This window comes from Ornithorhynchus anatinus, chromosome 9 (genome assembly GCF_004115215.2).
Source record: "Ornithorhynchus anatinus isolate Pmale09 chromosome 9, mOrnAna1.pri.v4, whole genome shotgun sequence".
Classification (NCBI taxonomy): domain Eukaryota; kingdom Metazoa; phylum Chordata; class Mammalia; order Monotremata; family Ornithorhynchidae; genus Ornithorhynchus; species Ornithorhynchus anatinus.
The window spans coordinates 57019301-57039844 of record NC_041736.1 but is presented as its reverse complement, the minus strand read 5'-3'; the positions used below and the strand labels follow the sequence as shown (position 1 = coordinate 57039844).

General features: G+C 45.5%; 2 protein-coding genes across 3 annotated transcripts in view; one reads left to right on the top strand and one right to left on the bottom strand.

The window, feature by feature from the left end:
• PPP4R3B (protein phosphatase 4 regulatory subunit 3B) overlaps positions 1-11743 on the bottom strand; it is a 50397-nt gene extending 38654 nt beyond the window's left edge. Inside the window, exons 1-2 of one of the 2 annotated variants that reach the window (XM_029071597.1) lie at positions 11518-11743; positions 7149-7204 (exon numbers count right to left, since the gene is read on the bottom strand). In XM_029071597.1, coding sequence (XP_028927430.1) covers positions 7149-7204; positions 11518-11659 — 198 coding nt within the window. In that variant the 5' untranslated portion in view covers positions 11660-11743. The remainder of the gene's footprint in view (positions 1-7148; positions 7205-11517) is intronic. The other variant, XM_029071596.2, reaches the window with a different exon arrangement.
• On the top strand, positions 11658-12435 carry LOC114814192 (atherin-like). The gene is made up of 2 exons (XM_029071666.1): positions 11658-11735; positions 11908-12435. Exons 1-2 carry the CDS (start codon positions 11658-11660, stop codon positions 12433-12435), a joined length of 606 nt encoding a protein of 201 aa, XP_028927499.1.
• The last annotated feature ends 8109 nt before the right edge of the window (positions 12436-20544 follow it).

Here is a 20544-nt window from a genome sequence, read left to right as displayed (position 1 = left end):
AAATGATAAAAATACAACCACCTCCTTTTTGGATAACTGAAAACCATCTATTTTAAAGTACTCTAGGTCATTACATATTTGATACCCCTTTTTTATTAGAAACATAGTAGAGAAATGTTTTGCAAATGTGGACTTTTGAAATTATTCCTAGAAAACTGAAATACTGTACTTTCAATTTGGGTCAGAAAACTGGATGCTGATGTTCCCATTTTTACATCACTGGCTTTATTTGGCAAAGAATAATAGTGACCCAAGAATCACTGCTAGTTAGTGAATGTTTTAACAACTAAGGTTGGAGGAATTGGTGATCTCTTCTTATATGCAGAGTTATCAAAACCTGCGTGGCTGACAGCCTTGACAGTTCAATAATTCACCAGGCTAGAACCTGGGCTAGGTGGGAAAATGGCAGTTGAGTATTCCCTGAACTCAGAATGCCCAGCTCCCATACCTTTGCCAAGCTATGTTTCTGCCTTTCGTAGATGGAGGACCAAGAGGAAGTGAAATCTGCTGGCTGCAGTCATTAGCAAACCCAGGAAGAGAGAGACCAAAGGCTGGTCAAAAAAAACCCTTCTCTTTGGCTTCAGCCAGAGGAGGTTGGAAAAGATCCAGAAACAGAGGCCGAGACAAGAGCTCATCCTATAATTTGATTGGGTCGCCACCCAATTTTGAAGAAATAGTGTTGCTAATGATGGTTTTGGAAAAGCTGATACTGATTTAAATTTAAATAATTGAATAAAATGAAGTCATTTTCATAAGAGTAACCAGTCTTATTACCACCGATGACTAGCTGTGTGAGTGAAGGCAAATTAATTCAAGTCCCTGGCCCTCAAGTCTTTCCACATGTAAAAATGAGGGAAACATTACTTGCCGCATCCTCCACCCCTTTTACCAACCTTCCATTAATCACGAAAGACACCTCAAACATTATCATCTAGTCCAACCCTAACTACATAAAATAGGCAGTTACCTGCACAACTCAAAAAGACTTCGGTCTTCTCAAGAATCTTTACAGGGCTTTGGACCTTTACTATTCTTCTCTTTGCCTTTCAGATCCTTCCTGTAGCAAATAATTTGAGCTCATATCCTTGAGATTTACTCTTAACAAGCCTAGGTGTGTCGTGTTTTGAGAATCTTATAAAAAAGTGCCTATAAAAATCACTGGGGCTAATAATACCCTCATGTAACGGTGCCCTACATGACAAAGGGAGGTGCGGGGAGATGGTAAGAGCATCCAGCGGAGACGGTGATGACTGAAGTGGCAACTTTGGGGGCAGAGAAATCAATGATCTGCCAGCCTTTCCCCCGTTCCCTTAACACTCGTCTTCAGGCCACCAGCTGTCCCAACTCAGGCTCCTCTGGGACAGCTTTCCCAGGCTCTTCTGCAGCTTCAGGGTGGGGAGGGAAGTACCAGGATGAGAGTTGGTTAGGAACTCTGGAAATGTGCAGGAATTTCTAATAGTTGAGCAATACCTTTAAGTTACATAAAAAACCCCAGAATCAATCCATCAGTGGCATTTATTGAGCACTTACTATGTGCAGAGCACTGTTCTAAGTGCTTGGGAGAGTACAATACAAGAGAAGTAGCAGACGGGTTTCCTGCCATAATGAGCTTACAGTCCAGAAAAGCTCACTAATTTGACAATCATTAGAGTCAAAATCCCTGTGAAATAGACAGGTATCAACATCGGGGAACTTTGCCCTCTCTCTTCCACTAGGATTTCTTTAGGAAATTATTAGCTTTAAAAACAGCTTGGCTTTCTAACCAGGACTACTATATACGTATATAAGCATATAGGTAGCAGTTACAACTTCAAAAATGAAACCAACCTCTTCTGCACAGTATTTTAACAGGTAGAAATAGCCTTGCTGTTAAAAGAGGGGAAAAAAAACCCCTTCTACTTGACTTCAGCTAAGACTGTGAACCTCTTCACATGCACTTTTGAGAAAGGAAGTGGTCTATGAGAAGTCACCGTGGACCAGTAGGGAAAACTGCAATTCAGAAACTTTTGTGTGAAAAACTCTTTTGCAAGACAACCAGTTCTTCGATAAGCTGGGGGTCCCGTTCCTGAAGAATCCCACGTTTTGGAAACTCACATTGCAGACAGATGCTATTGAAGGACTCTCAAACTCGCTGGTGATTCCCAATCCTCACATTTGCAGGCAGTGGTCCCATTTGATGTGTGGTAAGATTTGTTTGCCATCCAATAGGGACCCCATGATTCAGGGAGCGGGGTGCTTCCGTGAGGCCCTCAGAATACAGCAAGCTCCCACTCTCACCTTAGCGCCCCGCATTTTTAACCAGTCTACCCTTTGGGATGCTCCCGACGAGCCCAAGTGCCCTGGCGTTCGTCTCCTGTATCCCCACTCAATATAGGTCATTCTGGGCCTTCTTCCTGAAACTGGGTCCTGCGGGGAGGGATTTTCAGCCTTCCTGAAATCTTTCCCAGAGACCACTGAGGCATCAACTTCCTAATGCCCCCCACTCTACCTGAGCGCTGTTCCTTTTTATTCCTGTGGCTACGGACTCAAGACTGTGGGTTGTCTCCTCCAAGCTTCCCCAGCTGTTAACATGGTTTTTTTTCTTCTTTCCCTGGGAGCTGTTTAAGTTTCAGGGTCCTTACTCAGCATCACATTTGAGATTTCTCCACCTTCTTTGTAAGTCTGCTTCCCTCCCATACCCACGTCACCAGCAGCCTGGGCAATCTAGGACCGCAAACGTGTGTGCAGCTGTTTCCCTCCAAACCCGCACTGTATTCTAGGTACCCAGACAGATGTGTGGTGTGGGAAGAGCAATCGCTAATTCTCCAATGGCGGTCTGCCCAAAATGCTTAGGGAAAACAGCAGTTATGGGAGAAACGACTGCAGCAGACAGTGAAATGTTCATTAAGTCCCTCGAAATTTTTTTCTCTTCATTTGGCAAAATTTGTAAACCCAACAAAAATGCAAACAAGCATGACAGACCATTTCTCCTAGCTGGGCTAGAAAGCAGGACACAGTTAAGTGGTCTTAGTAACAGATCAACAAGAGGAGCTAAAGAAATTGCACTACAAGTCTTCCAGGAAATTTAATACTTTCACAACATTTTGAAACCAAGTTCAATGAATGTCCATTCTTACAGTAATGATCATATGCATTTTAGGCTTATCCAAATTTTAAATAAAATAGTAAGTCAAAAATCCTATACTGAGCCTCAATTCCTAATGTAGTCTATTACTAAAGGCATCCAGTTTAAAGCGAAAACAGAAACAAACAAATCACTCCACATACACAGACCCTTCATTCACATATCAAAGACAAAGGTTTTCTGTATTCTTCTTGGACAGCAGAGTTTTCTGGTAAAACTGCTTTTGATGGGTTATTAACCAGAAGAAAACAATAATGCAAAAAGCATTTTAGGACAGAGATCCACAATCAGAATTCCATTACGGATGTTACTAAAAGAAAAAAGAACAATTTACATACAATTTGGGTGCAACTCATCACTGCTAATCATAATTAAAATGAGTAGACACAGACTAGTAGTCTCTTACCAGAAGTATCATTAAAATTAAAGGGTATGACAGAATTTTCTCTAAACCTAGCTGGTGGCCCTTAGCATCAGTGCTTTTCATATCCCATTTTTTAAAAACTATGGCTACAATAATAATTATTATTATTATGGTAATTGTTAAGCACTTACTATATGCCAGGCACCATACTAAACACTATCTTCTAGACTGTAAGCCCATTGTTGGGTAGGGATTGTCTCTCTTTGATGCCGAATTATATTTTCCAAGCACTTGGCACAGTGCTCTGCACACAGTAAGCGCTCAATACATGAGACTGAATCAATGAATGAATATAAGCAAATCAGGTGTCCCTGTCCCAAAATCGGGTGTCCCTGTCCCAAATGGGGCTCACAGTCTCAATCCCCATTTTACAGATGAGGTAACTGAGGCACAGAAAAGTGAGTTGATTTGCCCAAGGTGACACAACAGCCAAGTGGAAGAGCTGGAACTGGAAACCACGACCTTTGGACCCCGAGACTCGGGCTCTATCCACTAGGGAATATGTCTGTATATTGTTAGATTGTTTTGTCCCGAACTTATTACAGTGCTTTGAACACAGTAAGTGCTCAATGAATACGACTGAAGGAACTAAACCATCCCTGAAATTGGTATCTTTCAGTAGCCTGGGCCAACTGGGAAGCTTCAGATTCTCTGAGTGGCAAAGTCGGCTCTTGCTTAATGGCTCCTTCCTAGCCAGCAAATCAATCGCTGATATTTACTGAGTGCTTGCTGTCTGCAGAGCACTTTTTCCATAGTGGCCTGCGAAGACTTAATAATAATGTTGGTATTTGTTAAGCACTTACTATGTGCAGAGCAGTGTTCTAAGCGCTGGGGTAGTTACAAGGTCATCAAGGTTGTCCCACGTGAGGCTCACAGTCTCCATCCCCATTTTGCAGATGAGGTCACTGAGGCCCAGAGAAGTGAAGTGACTTGCCCAAAGTCACACAGCTGGCAAGACTTCTCCTAGGGCTTGAAGCTGCGGCCACCACTTCCTCTGCTTAGCCAGGATGATGCTTCATCCCCTTCGTTACCCCTCCTAACAACCTAACTCTTTGGCAGCACCAGAGAAGGGCAAGAGATGCGGGCAGAGGCAGGATCTAGGGGGAAAAAGGGGAGGGGGAACTGAGTCACCCTTCGAGTCCCATCTGCCCAAAGCTGGGGCTTGAATTCTTGCTGCCTTTGGTAGTTCTAGGGGTCGGGGGGTGGGGTTTTTTTGTTTTAGGATAGGTTTCTGAGGAGGCCAAACTGCACAGCCAAGGCAGAGGGCAGGAGCAAGGAGGCAAGAGGGAAAATGCTGGTTCTGAAGAGGCTGTTTCCAGATTCTGGGGTGTCTCGTGGCAGATAGGTAAGAAGGCAGTTATGAGGCCATCTTCCTGCCCTAGGTAACTTACCTCGAATCTAGGTAACCTGGTTGGGGGTTGTACCTGGAGCTCGGAAATAGCCACCTCCCAACCCCAACCAGCAGAAATAGCAATTGCTGAAATAAAAGATTTTTGCTCGAGGCAGTGGAGATCACTGTGGGCTTAGCTTGGGGATATAAAGGAGCCCAAACCAAAAAAGTGTCTGAAGATTATCTCCTGCATCACTTGCCCAGTATACGGAAACTAAATAATAATCTAGTAATGATTCATTCATTCAATAGTATTTATTGAGCACTTACTATGTGCAGAGCACTGTACTAAGAGCTTGGAATGTACAATTTGGCAACAGATAGAGACTATCCCTGCCCAATCACAGGCTCACAGTCTAAATGATCACTAATGATCACTAAGTAGCATCCGATGCTGTGTGATAAAAGATATAAATTAAAAACAAACTAGCTAGAGTTAGACTGGGTACTGAATGTAAACTATCATCTCCTAAATTTGGACTTTTCTGTCCACAACAACGCTGTCTGAAGGAACCCATAACCAGCTAACCACAGTACATTAAGCTCTTCCATAACATGTGTTTTCACTTCACTTTGGTATAGAATGTTGTTTGAGAATTGGGCAAGGTTCTTCTGACAACGTGCATCATCTGGGAAGAATGCAACTCAATGTCAGAGGAAACAGATCTGAACATGTGTGTGGTACTGTGGAGGGGGCGGGGGAGGCACATACTATAACACATTTTTCCTTCAAGTGTGGGGCATCAAGAATGTAACCCTCACATTACAGGAGAACGCAGTATATAACAAAATCTCAGGTACCAATTCAATCCATCAATGACTTATTCAGTGCCTGATAGCAAAATCAGGGTGACAGGGCTCGGAAGTAGGCAATAAGAAGCAAAGCACAAGTTATCTACCCTCAAAAACCTTACAAACAGAGAGGACAATGATTTATAAATGGTGGGAAAAGGAAGAACAATGTATCGCACGATGGTACTCTGTCACCACAAGACACAACCGATCATCTTACAAACGAAATTTTGTTTATATCTAGACTATAAATTCCCTCTAGACTATACACTTAGTGTGGGTAGGGAGCATGTCTGTATTGTACTCTCCCCTAAGCTCTTAGTACAATGCTTTGTATGGTCAATAAATACCCCTTCCTCAGTAGAACAACGTGGGCAAAATAGTTGTCATTTTTTATCTATAAGGATTCTTGAGAACTATTTCAATCTTACCCTTGCACCTACACACTTGGGAAGTGAGTTAGACCACTTCAGAAAATTAATGTTTATAAACTGCCGATCTAGAGGGAAACAGAGCTGCTTTTTACTTCACCGGGAAAAGTTAAAATTGGCTGAGGAGCCAAAGAATCTCAAACTGTTTTAGAGCATTAGTGAAAATTGCAGCTGGATTACAACAACTAATGAGAGTCATTCTTTGGAAGAAAAAATTACTTTCACTATTAACAAGTAGCACCATCTATTTAATTTCATTCCTTCAATTTAGTTACAGCCTCAGTTGCATGAATTTCGCAGGCACTCAACTGCTGCCAATCATCTAAATGTTCAGAATTGGTGTCAAAACCTGACATCAGAACGGCACTGGCCAAGTAAAACCCTGAGATATTTTTTGAGACATTTTGTGTGTATTTTTTCTAAAGAGACCGGATAACATGACATTTAACATGAAAAAGTTACAGTCACTAAGTAGCTGCTTTAAAAAGTATCTCTTATTTATAACTCTCAAAATATAATCAAAAAAACAAAAACCCAGACCTTAAAAACTTATCTTGCCAATATTTTTTCTTGAGTCAGGGAAATCGGGGATCTAAATGAGCCCTTGCTGCTTTAAGGAAATCCCCTTTGAATTTTCTTTCATTCAGTTTTCCATTAAACATGATTCATAACGAGAAACTTATATCAGTTACCCTACAGGGTACACACCTATAATCAAAACAAAAACTCTGAAAACAATACAGTACTTTCTAAAATGAATCCACAGTGGCTTTCCCCACCACCATTATAAAATTATTGCCTATACCAAAATGCTTCGCCATCCACAATTTGGAAACAGACTTGCAACCTGCTAGAGAACAGGATCCACAAATCTGTTTACCAAACAGGCTGTCGTCAGGAAAGCTGCCTGATCCCAGTGATGGATTAATACCTTAATGCCTTGATCACAGTGTAATCTCTCAAATGAAGTGCAGAGAAACTACTTGCCTGTTGTTTTTGATATGCAGTATTTGGATTTATCTTTGACTCCAACAGTAGTGAACCTGAAAAGTAACAAGAAGGGGAAGTGTAAAATTTCATTTTCTCACACAAACCAAGCAAGCAAAAAGTCGAAAAACCCCCAGAAAAAAAAAATTTCACAAAGCTTCAGCCAATGAGACAGCTGTTTTGACACAGCGAAATATGTTCCAATTCATCTTCTCTCTCCAGACAACAGAATGCATTTGATTTTGAACCCAACTTCTCTTTTCTCATACGACCCTTTACCTCCATCTCAGGCTACCGTTCAAAAATGAGCTGGCAAAGACAGAAAACTAAAGGAACATTAAAAAGCAGCCAAAACAAAATTTAAAAAATTATCTGAATGATTCAATATGCTGTCGAGTTTTTACACTGTATTTTATTGCATTTTAGAATTACAAATACAGTCATACAAAACATCCCAGTAAAGTCGATGAATTACAGTTCAAGATACAGGAACAATCTCATTTCAGTGCACAGCACTGACCCAAGTCTCCCATTCACAGAAAACATAACGTGACACACGGCATACGATCATTTAAAATAAAAAAGGAGAGTACAGAGGGGGAGTGGGGCAAGGAAAAAAAATGCTGAAGCTAAATGGTAAACTTTTATTTTCCCAGTCTTTACACCTGAGAAGTTTCTCCGGCTGAACAGCGGTGTCCTCAAAAGCAAAAAGCGCCCTATTACTGGTCGATACTTTGTCTAAACACTTCACAGATGGGATTTAATTTATAAATCACTGAGTAAGGGGACGACCGACAAACTTGCCCACCCCTTTCTCACAGCGGCCTCCACAAAGGCTTCCCTGGATCTCCCCCAGACTGATTTCTGCTTGTGTGGTTGTGTGTCTGTGTGTATCGTGGCAACGGCCTGCAGTAACCCACACCAGGCCCCAGAAGGTGGCTTTTGGATCTCTCCCAGCACCTGTCGGTTGTGGCAATGTGGTGGAGACCGGGGGATGGAGAAAGCAAGCATCCACTGGCAAAAAAAAAATGGAAAAGTTTCACCAGACACCTCTCCCTTCCTGAAAGCGTTCCAGAAAAGGAGAGAGGCTCACCATCCTCAAAGAAGAAATGCCTCTCCCAAGCCACCCCGCACCCCCCCAAAAAACCTGGTTTAGTAGCAAGAGCCCGGACTTGGGAGTCAGAGGATGTGGGTTCTAATCCCGGCTCCGCCACTTGTCTGCTGTGTGACCCTGGGCAAGCCGCTTCACTTCCTCTGTGCCTCAGTTGCCTCATCTGGAAAATGGGGATCAAGACTGTGAGCCCCAAGTGGGACAACCTGATCACCTTGTATTTCCCCTTAGAGCTTAGAACAGTGCTTGGCACTTAACGAAATACTACAATTATTATTATTCTCTGGGCCTTAGTGACCTCATCCGGAAAGAGGAGGGGGGTTAAGACTGTGATTCCCACGTGGGACAACCTGTTTACCTTGTATCTGCCCCAATGCTTAGAAGGGTGCTTGGCACCTAGCAAGCGCTTAACAAACAACATTATTATTAATATTGTTATTATTGTTGGGGTGTGGGGGGAGAGCGTTGAGCCATGAGGAAGGGAGTCGCAGATAATAGCAGAGAAGCAGCGTGGCTTAATGGCAAAAGCCCGGGCTTGGGAGTCTGGGGTCGTGGGTTCTAATCCCGGCTCCGCCGCTTGTCAGCTGGGTGACCTTGGGCAAGTCACTTCACCGTGCCTCGGTGACCTCATCTGCATTCATTCATTCAATAGTATTTATTGAGCGCTTACTATGTGCAGAGCACTGTACTAAGCGCTTGGAATGAACAAGTCGGCAACAAATAGAGACAGTGCCTGCCGTTTGACGGGCTTACGGTCTAATCGGGGGAGACGGACGGATGAGAACGATGGCAATAAATAGAGTCGAGGGGAAGAACATCTCGTAAAAACCGATGGCGACTAAATAGAATCGAGGCGATGTACATCTCATTAACAAAATAAATAGGGTAATGAAAATATATACAGTTGAGCGGACGAGTACGGTGCTGAGGGGATGGGAAGGGAGGGGGGAGGAGCAGAGGAAATGGGGGGAAAAGAGGGTTAAGCTGCGGAGAGGTGAAGGGGGGTGGTAGAGGGAGTAGAGGGAGAAGGGGAGCTCAATCTGGGAAGGCCTCTTGGAGGAGGTGAGTTTTAAGTAGGGTTTTGAAGAGGGGAAGAGAATTAATTTGGCAAAATGGGGATGAAGACTGTGAGCCCTACGTGGGACAACCTGATTACCTCGCATCCACCCCAGCGCTTAGAGGAGCGCTTGGCACATGGTAGGCGCTTAACGAACATCAATATTATTATTATTATAATAGCTGCTGATTGGGAGTAAACGAGCAGGGGGTGGGTCCCCTGGGCAGGGAGTCGGTCGCCCGAGCGCTTAGGGCAGGGCTCTGTGCTTACTGGAAGTGGGCAACGGGGGGGGAGGGGGGCCCTGGCAGCAGCAGTAGTAGTAAGAGTGCCCAATGGGCGCCTCAATCGAAGACCTGCCCGGCCTCCCTACTCATTCATTCAATTGTATTTATTGAGCGCTTACTATGTGCAGAGCACTGGACTTGGCTCAGTGGCAAGAACCCGGGCTTTGGGAGTCAGAGGTTGTGGGCTCTAATCCGCCACTCATCGGCTGGGTGACTTGAGGCAAGTCACTTCCCTTCTCTGGGCCTCGGTGACCTCATCTGTAAAACGGGGGTGAAGACAGTGAGGCCCGTGCCGGCCAACCCGACCCTGTATTTACCCCAGCGTTTAGAAGAGTGCTCTGCACATAGTAAACGCTTAACTAATGCCCATATTATTATTATTATCTTCTCTGGGCCTCGGTGACTTCATCTGTAAAACGGGGATGAAGACGGTGAGCCCCGTGCGAGCCAACCTGATGACCTTGTATCTACTCCTGTGCTTAGAACAGTGCTCGGCACATAGTAAACGTTTAACCAGTGCCAACATTTATCACTATTATTCTCTGGCCTCATCTGTGAAACGGGGATGAAGCGGGTGAACCCCGTGCGCTTAGAACAGTGCTCTGCACATAATAATCGCTCAAACCAATGCCCACCCCTTACTATTATTATTATTATTATTCTGACCTCATCTGTAAAACGGAGATGAAGCGGTGAGCCCGTGTGGGGCCAACCTGACCCTGTATTCACACCAGCGCTTGAGAGATGCTCTGCACCTATCAACACTCAACCAAGGCCCTCATTATTATCATTATTATTATTATTATTATTCTGACCTCATCTGTGAAACGGGGAAGAAGCGGTGAGCCCCGTGTGGGCCAACCTGACCTGTATTCACGCCCAGCGCTTAGAAGAGTGCTCTGCACCTAATCAACACTCAACCAAGGCCCTCATTATTATCATTATTATTATTATTATTATTCTGACCTCATCTGTGAAACGGGGAAGAAGCGGGTGAGCCCCGTGTGGGCCAACCTGACCCTGTATTCACCCAGCGCTTAGAAGAGTGCTCTGCACCTAATCAACACTCAACCAAGGCCCTCATATTATCATTATTATTATTATTATTATTTCTGACCTCATCTGTGAAACGGGGAAGAAGCGGGTGAGCCCCGTGTGGGCCAACCTGACCCTGTATTCACCCCAGCGCTTAGAAGAGTGCTCTGCACCTAATCAACACTCAACCAAGGCCCTATTATTATTATTATTCTGACCTCATCTGTGAAACGGGGAAGAAGCGGGTGAGCCCCGTGTGGGCCAACCTGACCCTGTATTCACCCCAGCGCTTAGAAGAGTGCTCTGCACCTAATCAACACTCAACCAAGGCCCTCATTATTATCATTATTATTATTATTCTGACCTCATCTGTGAAACGGGGAAGAAGCGGGCGAGCCCCGTGTGGGCCAACCTGACCCTGTATTCACCCCAGCGCTTAGAAGAGTGCTCTGCACATAATAAACGCTCAACCAATGCCCTTATTATTACTATTACTATTATTCTGACCTCATCTGTAAAAGGGGGATGAAGCGGGTGAGCCCCGTGCGGGCCAACCTGACGACCTTGCCCGCACCCCAGCGCTTAGCAGAGTGCTCGGCGCAGAGTCCTTAACCGAGCCCACCATTCCTGACTATTACCGGAGTGACCCCTAGTATCATCGGATCACAACAGGGCAGAAAAACATCTCCTCGTCCTCGTCCCACAAGGGGTTCACCGACGAAAGGGGGGGGGGGGGGTGTGAGGGAAGGACCAGACAAGAGAACAAAACAAGCGGCGCGGCGTCCATATCATCAGGAGAAAGCTTAGCGTTGATGTCCCGACGTCACGAGGAGAATAAATAGAAGTAGAAAGGGTGTGTGGAAAGAGGGAGGAGGGTCTTACCGTCGGCCTCGGCCCGCACCAGGAGGGACATCCCCTTGAGCCGCTCCACGTAGGTGGAGGAGACATGCCCGGTGCCCCTGTCGTCCCACTGCCGGTCCTCGTTCAGGGTGTAGACCTTCACCCGGCGCCGCGTATCCGACATGGTGCCGCCGTGGGCCTCCCGGCGGGCGGGGTCGGCCGGCCTCGCTCACGCCCGGGAGACGACGACGACGACGGGAGCGGGAGCGGGAGCGGTGGCGGCGGCGGCGGCGGCGGCGGCGGCGGGGGGTGGTCGGCCCCCGCTGACCATGGCTCCGGGGAGCGGGAGCCCCCGGCCGCCGCTGCTGCCCCTCCCCCCGGCCCCGGCGCTGCCCCTCTCTCACTCCCCGCGCTCCGGCCGGGCCCCGCCAGCCCCGCTTCTTCGTCGCCGCCGCCGCCGCCGCCGCCGCCGCTGCCGCCACAGCCACTACAGGTCCGCCATCTTGTAACCCGATTCTCTGTCCCTTTCTCTTCCTCCTCCCGCGGGCTCCCCGGGCCGCGCTCGCAGGGGCTACGGCGGCCGACGAGGGCCCGCGCGCGAGACGACGGCGCCGCCGGACGCTCCCGGCGCGCGCGCCACCCGCCCCCGGTCGCTCCTTCGCGCGCGCGCGCCACTCCCCCACCCCGGCCGCTGCCGCGCGCGCAGCGCGCGCCACCCCGCCCGGCCGTTCCTTCACGCGCGCGCGCGCGCCCGCCCAGATCTCGCGAGCTTTCGGCCCCGGGCTGACGCCGCGCTTTACCTCAGGCCTCCTCCCGCCTCAGGGCGGCCCTCGACCTGTCAAAGGCGCCCGGGCCCCGGCGGCCAAGAGGGGTCGAATACCGTTGCCCTCCCCTTGCGACACCCACCCCCCCCCCCAAAAAGCCCTTTCAACACCCACAATGTCTGGGGTTATTTTCTAGCCCCCTCACGCTGCCTCCTGAGACCAGACGCTGGTCCTTTTGGGGGGCATGATTAGACTGTAAGCCCCTCGAAGGGCAGGGACTGTATCTATTATTATTAATAATAATAATAATAATAATGTTGGTATTTGTTCAGCGCTGTGTGCAGAGCACTGTTCTAAGCGCTGGGGAGCGTGGCTCAGTGGAAAGAGCCTGGGCTTCGGAGTCAGAGGTCACGGGTTCGACTCCAGCTCTGCCACTTGTCAGCTGGGTGACTGTGGGCAAGTCACTTCACTTCTCTGGGCCTCAGTTACCTCATCTGTAAAATGGGGGATGGTTACCCTGTATCTCCCCAGCGCTTAGAACAGTGCTCTGCACATAGTAAGCGCTTAACAAATACCAACATCAACATTAACGTTACACAGGGTCATCAGGTGTTCCCACGTGGGGCTCCCCATCTTCACCCCCCATTTTACAGATGAGGGAACTGAGGCCCAGTGAAGTGACTTGCCCACAGTCACCCAGCTGACAAGTGGCAGAGGCGGGATTTGAACTCATGACCTCTGACTCCCAAGCCCGGGCTCTTTCCACTGAGCCGTGCTGCTTCTCTAATCTTCATTCATTCAATAGTATTTATTGAGCGCTTATTATGCAGAGCACTGGACTAAGCACTTGGAATGGACAGATCGGTAACAGATAGAGTCCCTGCCCTTTGACGGGCGCACAGTCTGGTATTTAAGCGCTTACTATGTGCAGAGCACTGTTCTACGCGCTGGGGGAGATACAGGGGAATGAGGTTGTCCCACATGAGGCTTTCAGTCTTCATCCCCATTTTACAGATGAGGTCCCTGAGGCACAGAGAAGTGAAGTGATTTGCCCACAGTCACCCAGCTGACAAGTGGCAGAGCCAGGATTCAAACCCATGACCTCTGGCCCCCAAGCCCCGGCTCTTTCCACTGAGCCAATAATAATGTTATTTGTTAAGCGCATACTATGTGCAGAGCACTGTTCTAAGCGCTGGATAGATACAGGGTCATCAGGTTGTCCCACGTGGGGCTCCCAGTCTTCATCCCCATTTTACAGATGAGGTCACTGAGGCCCGGAGAAGTGACTTGCCCACAGTCACACAGCTGACAAGTGGCAGAGCGGGGATTTGAACTCGTGACCGACTCCCAAGCCCAGGCTCTTTCCACCGAGCCACGCTGCTTCCCTGTTACCGATTTGTACATTCCGAGCGCTTAGTCCAGTGCTCTGCACATAGTAAGTGCTCAATAAATACTATTGAATGAATGAATTCAATCGTATTTCCGGGCAGGCCGGAAAAGGTTGTCTGCTTTTTCCCCTTTTTGGACAACTCGGCTCTTGCCCATTATCCCGAGCATACCCCAATTTTTTTTTTACCTCAGGACATCATTCTAGTTGGTCACATTAAAACAAACAGCTACATCAAGGGCAGAAAAATATCTCAAAGGGTCTCCCAACCCCTACTTGGGAGAAGTACATGTTGGGTGACTGTGGGCAAGTCACTTCACTTCTCTGGGCCTCAGTTACCTCATCTGTAAATGGGGATTACGAGTGTGAGCCCTACATGGGACAACCTGATTACCCTCTATTGGCGTGGCTCAGTGGAAAGAGCCCGGGCTTGGGAGTCAGAGGTCATGTGTTCGAATGCCGGCTCTGCCACTCAGCTGTGTGACTGTGGGCAAGTCACTTCACTTCTCTAGGCCTCAGTTACCTCATCTGGACAATGGGGATGAAGACTGAGCCTCATGAGGGACAACCTGATTACCCTGTATCTACCTCAGCACTTAGAACAGTGCTCTGCACATAGTAAGCACTTAACAAATACCAACATTATTATTATTCCAGCACTTAGAACAGTGCTCCGCATATAGTAAGCGCTTAAATACCAACATTATTATTACCCCAGCACTCAGAACAGTGCTCCGCACATAGTAAGCACTTAACAAATACCAACATTATTACAGTGCTCTGCACATAGTAAGCACTCAATAAATACTATTGATTGAATTAATTAATGAATGAACTTTTGAGTTCAAGGCGTCTTTTGAATACTAGTGACTTATTTGGGACGGTCTAGAAGGGCATAGCCACACCAAAACACGTAAAATAATCTACCCTTTTCCTCCAATAAGTTGTCACTTACATTAAGCGCTTAGTACAGCGCTCTGCACACAGTAAGCCTTCAATAAATACGACTGAATGAACAAAGAGGTCCACGTTGGCCAGTGATAAGCACTCAATAAATAGCCATTGACTGTGAGGGAGGAAAGGGGAAGTGGGTTTGCTCAGTACCTGTGTAAAAGATTTACTGCTGAAATCGAGACAACTGAAGAATGACTTTTTTTTTTGGTACTTATGTGACAAATAGTGGAGTAGATAGAAGAGAATCAGCTCAGGCACAGTTCCTGTCTCCGGGTTCTCAATCTAAAAGTTCCATCTCTGAAGGCATGTATCAGTTCATGACTCATGAAAACCACATTTAGTTATTGTTTCCAGGTTCGGTGTTAGTTACTGCACTGATGTCAATCAGAAAGTGCATTTTGCTACTGAAAACTTACTTAGGAAGAATGGGAACCAGAAATCTATCTCATTGGATTTTTTTAAATGGTATTTAAGCGCTTCCTCTGTGCCAAGCAGACAGTGTACTGAGCACTGGAGTAGATAAGCTAATCAGGTGGGACATAATCCACCTGCCACATAGGACTCACAGTCTTAATCCTCATTTTACAGGTTAGGTAACTGAGGTCCAGAGAAGTTAAGTGACTTACAAAAAAGGCACACAGGAGGCAAATAACTGAGTCAGAATTAGAAGCCAGGTCCTCTGAATCCTAGGCCTGTGCTCGCTCCACTAGGCCCCGCTACTATTGCCTCCCTTGGACGGGGCTCAGTCCCCAGGATGGAGCTCTGGGTAAGGGCAGAGGCAGATGACAGAGAATAACATCAGCATACTTTTAGGCTGAGATTTACCACTGCTTTTGAAGTCTCACGTCTGCGGCGAAGATGAGAAATGTGTGAGCTTTCTCAGTTGTCAAGAATTCTTACTCCTTTCCTTTACCCGAGTAGGGCTAGGATTGGTAATCCATTCCCATTCCTGTGGTATGGCAGCATCTTCGGGACCTTTTGGGAATACTTTAAATCCAATTTGACTAGGATCTCCAAGATCTGTAAAGATTAGGGGAACTACTGACCAGTTATAAAACACATGATTTTTTAATCTTATGGAAACAAGTACTATCTTAATCAAAGCTGAGTATGCAGTGTGTCTTGATAAGTGTAATCATCAACTATATGGGTTCTTGTTACAACCTATGGAGGATAGTTAACGGTAAAAGTTGAGTTTGACCAAAGTATCTGAGTCTTTTGAGGTGTAAAGTCTGACAAATGTATACAGTAAGGCAGAATAGGGTATTTCTATATGCCTGCTCTAAAACACATTAAATTTAACTTGATTTGAATTTTCTCTAAGCTCTCTGAAGACGGGGCAACTGAACTGTAGACTTTCCCAAGAGGTTTTCAGCAGGAGGTTATTGGTGGTGGGGCAGTCAGGCAGGTCTATTTTCTGAGCCTGACCAACTACAGCTGTTAAAGTATAAAGGAAACTGCACAAGTTGGTCTCTGCTTGTCATTCAAAGTGGAGTAGTCTTATGACCAAGTCAAGGCTGTTCTAACTGACCCCAGACTTAGTAGGGTTTTTGTTGTTGTTAGTTTATTTGTTTTTAAGTTCACAGCAGATACAGCCTTGTGAGCCAAAATATTTTTGCTAGATATTTTGACCTAGATCTCACTGTGGGTGCCTTGGACAGGGGGCCTCAAGTGGTCTAATACTAATCCTTGTATCCAAACCCACGGAAAGGATTGGAGTGGCTGATTGGAAGGCAGGCAGAACCGGTGCCCAGCCTCCATAACTTTCAGCAAGGATGAGGCTAAAAGTAGATCTTCACTGTGAAAACTTAGCCCTTTAAATCTCATGGGCCAGAGGGCCCAGTTACTCCTATGGTAGTTTATCCTTAATGCATTAAGGATAATGCATATTAAGGAGGATGCATTTTCTTCAATCAACATTCACTGTAAAAAAAGTTACTAGACATCAAATCCTATTTGAACGAAGCCCTGGAATGGAAGCACTGGGCTGAATGAAGATACCCCTACTCATTTTTGGATTATCTTCACTCATTTCACTTGATTTCACTTACATTTTAACAACCCCGAGGATACTGTAATGATAAGACAACTCTTCACATTGGGGAAATGTCGCTCTGGTTCCCCTATTCCCCATTCCTAGAACTTGAGTTACTTCTAGATCTTCAGTTTCACCTGAATGGATCTGAGTCTTGGGAGAGAGGCAGTGTAATCTTGGCCTTCTAGGATTTCCCGAAACTACTGGGATTAGCATAGCATTAACCCGACCTTCTTACAATGGCTTCAGAATGACTGGAAGTGGGGTATAAAGAGGCCATTAAACTCAGCTCGGAAGTTTGCAGTTTAATGCCCCAATTTATGGGAGTTAGAGAACGTCTTGTGACCTGGAAAGTTCTTTGTAAGTCAGTCCTCTTTTCAGGAACTATGTAAAATACTACCACTATAATGATAAGTGGGTTTGGAGGTGAGGGGAAATGCTCTAAGCGTAGGCCTAGGTGGAGTGGATTAAAAGCCAGCATAAAGCCCAAGGTAAGTGGGTTTAGGTAGAATTAGGAAATGCCCTTCCCTCTCACTCTCCTGCAGCCTGCCCAAATTCTAAGGAGAGGGGAAGAAAAACTTTTGTTTTGGGGCATTATTCCCAAATCCATAGACTACAGGCATCATCATCATCCATCTTTGATGGCAAGTTATTCAGTAGACACAGTCAATAATAATAATAATAGTTATAGTAATAATAATAATGGTATCTGTTAAGTGCTATGTGCCAAGCACTATTCTAAACGCTGGGGGAAGATACAAGGTTAACAGGTTGTCCCATGTGGGGCTCACAGTCTTCATCCCCATTTTACAGATGAGGGAACTGAGGCCCAGAGAAGTGAAGTGACTTGCCTAAGGTGGCGAGCTGGGGATTAGAAGGTTGTTGAAGGTTAATTCCTGTTCCTTAATGACTATGTACAAGAAAACAAAACTCCTCATCATTGACTTTAAAACATTCTATCACCCTGCCCCCTCCTTCCTCACGTTCACTTCTCTCCTTCTGCAATCCAAAGCTTTATTGAAGGCCCACCTCCTCCAAGATGCCTTCCCAGACTAAGCCTTCTTTTTTCCATCTCCCACTTCCTTCTGCATTGCCCTTCACTTGCTCCCTTTGCTCTTTTCCCCTCTCTCGCCCTACACACTTAGGTACATCTCTGTCATTTTATTTGTATGATATTGCCTCTGCTCTTTCCACTAAGTCACGCTGCTGCTTTCGAGTAGCTGTGTGCTTAATGGAAAGAGCCCGCATTTGGAAGTCAAAGGACATGGAGTTCAATCCCTTGGGCAAGCCACTTAACTTGTCTGTGCCTCAGTTACATCATCTGTAAAATGGGGATTAAGACTGTGAGCCCCAAGTGGGACAACCTGAATTCCTTGTATCTACCGCAGGCACTTAGAACAGTGCTTGGCACATTGTAGTGCTTAACAAATACCATAATTACTATTAGTAATAATAATTATCTCTAATAATACTAATCACTTAATAAATACTAATATTACTACTACTGTCTCTTTACAACTGAAGCAGCACAGTTTTAGTGGAAAAAGCTCGGCCTTAGGAATCAGAGGACATGGGTTCTAATCCCTGATCCGCCACGAGTCTGTCTGGTGACCTTGGGCAAGTCGCTTCACTTCTCTGGCCTCATTACTTCATCTATAAAATGGGGAATTAGACTGTGAGCCCCATATGGGGCAGTGATTGTGTCAACCTGATTACCTTGTATCTACCCCAGCACTTAACAGTGCTTGTCACACAGTAAGTGCCCAAACAAATACCACATTTATTATTATTTAAAACAAAAGCCTATTCGTAATAAACATGTGGTCAATTTCAACAGGACTTTCTGTTGTGAGTAGCTGATTGCTCTTCTTGATTTGTGTTAATCAGTCCCTAAGTATCTTCTCCTAATGGTACTTTTTTTGATTATAAGAGCAAGTTTTTGCAGTTTGTCGATATCATTTTGAATTTTCATTCCTCCTTCTGAGCATCAGCAATCTTGCACTGAATTTAACACTCCTCTGGCCTCTAAGCTCCTTGTGGTCAGGGAACGTGTCTACAACTCTCTTGTACTCTCCCAAGGTGCTCTGTATAGTGCTCCGCACATACTAAAGCCCTCACTAAATGCCATTGATTAGTGAACATGTTGTTCTTCACCTGCATCATCGTAAAGATAGGATCTTTCTGTCACGACTCAATTACCCCTCTAGACTGTAAGCTTTTTGTGGGCAGGGAATGTGTCTATTGTTCCTATCGTACTCTCCCCAAGCGGCTTACTCAGTGGCCCCGCACACAGTAAGCACTCAATAAATACGACTGAATTGAATGAACTCTCATTCGATCTCCAACCCCTCCAATTTGACATCACTGATAACTTATCCTCTTGGGTTGACTTCTGAGATGAACTTATGTATACATCTTTAAATTATCTGTTTATTTCTATTAACGTCTGTCTCCCCCTCTAGATTGTAAGCTCATTATGGGCAGGGACGTGACCGTAATTCGGGTGCATTGTTCTCTTCCAAGGGCTAATACAGTGCTCGGCACATAGTAAGCACTCAATAATCACCATGGATTGATTGATAGATTTTGGTCAGATATGATCAGGTGGTAAAGACTGTTCTTTCCTAATCTGGTTCTATGGAAAACTGATTCTGTCTCTGTGACTTTCGCCTGGGTGTAGCCTGTAATATATGTATTGCGTTTCCCATTGTTTGAGATCTGCCATTCAGGTACTAGAAGGAAATTACAATTTATTGGGCCGGGACAAGACAACTTGACATCCTTAGCATGTAACAGAGTCTCAAACAGCTACTTCTCAGCTGAAAAATGGGAGTGTATTGCTGCAGCTAGATCATCATGGCACAGTGTAGTCAAGAATGGAGTTGCCTCTTTTTAAGCCACAGCCCCATAAGGCTTGGGGAGACAAGGAGGGGAAAGCGAAAATAGCACCAGGCATAGCAAACTGGAAATATGACAGCACAACAAGATACTGCCTTTCTGTTGGGCACAGATTAAATCTATCGGATCCCATATTGGCCTTTTCAGTTGCATATGCACCCATAGTGAATTTCACCATCAGCACTGCCCTTCTTAGAGCACAAAAGACATATGTGTGCGTGTGTGTGGGTAAAACATATGTATATATGTACACATACATATTATTCATACATTTATTCAATTGTATTTATTGAGCACTTACTGAATGGAGAGCACTGTATTAAGCACTTGGGAAAGTACAATACAACAATAAACGGTGACATTCCCTGCCCATGATGAGCTTGCGGTCTAGAGGTTGGGAGACTGACATCAATACAAATAAATAAAATTACAGATCTATACATAAGTGCTGTGGGGCTGGGAGGGGGGAAGAGCAAAGGGAGGAAGTCAGGGTGATGCAAAGGGAAGTGGGAGATGAGGAAAAGTGGGGCTTAGAATTAGTTCAAATAAGGCATTTGTTCTAGTTGATTCCTTTGTTTTCTTTGCTAGAAAGATGGCCGTAATCCAATCTAAAAACCTATTGATCTGTGACCTACTAAAATGCTGTTCCAATGGATCTATATTTAAAATCTCTCAACTCCACAAATCCAGAGCCAAGACTGCTTTGATTGACCATAGAAGGCCTCATCCACCTTTCTAAGACTAGAAAACAGGTTTTCTGATTCCCACAGCTGTGCTCATTCCCCTGGACCAATCATCAATTACTTGTACTTAGCACCTACCAGGTGCAGAGCACTGTGCTAAGCACTTGCAACAGGTGTCCTTTTAAATAATATAGCCTCTATGATTTCTGAATTCTGGACTTGGATCTCCTTGTGGATAGGGAATGTGTCTACCAACTCTGCAGAACTGTTTCCTCCCAAGCGCTTAGTACAGTACTCAGCATTCAGTAAGCACTCAATGAATACCATTGATTGATTGATTGAAAGAAC

Coding starts and splice junctions, on each gene's coding strand:
- LOC114814192 (XM_029071666.1), top strand. CDS start 11,658: ATGGTGCCGCCGTGGGCCTCCCGGCGGGCGGGGTCGGCCGGCCTCGCT. Junction 11,736..11,907: donor AGACGACGACGACGACGGGA/GCGGGAGCGGGA, acceptor GGGCCCCGCCAG/CCCCGCTTCTTCGTCGCCGC.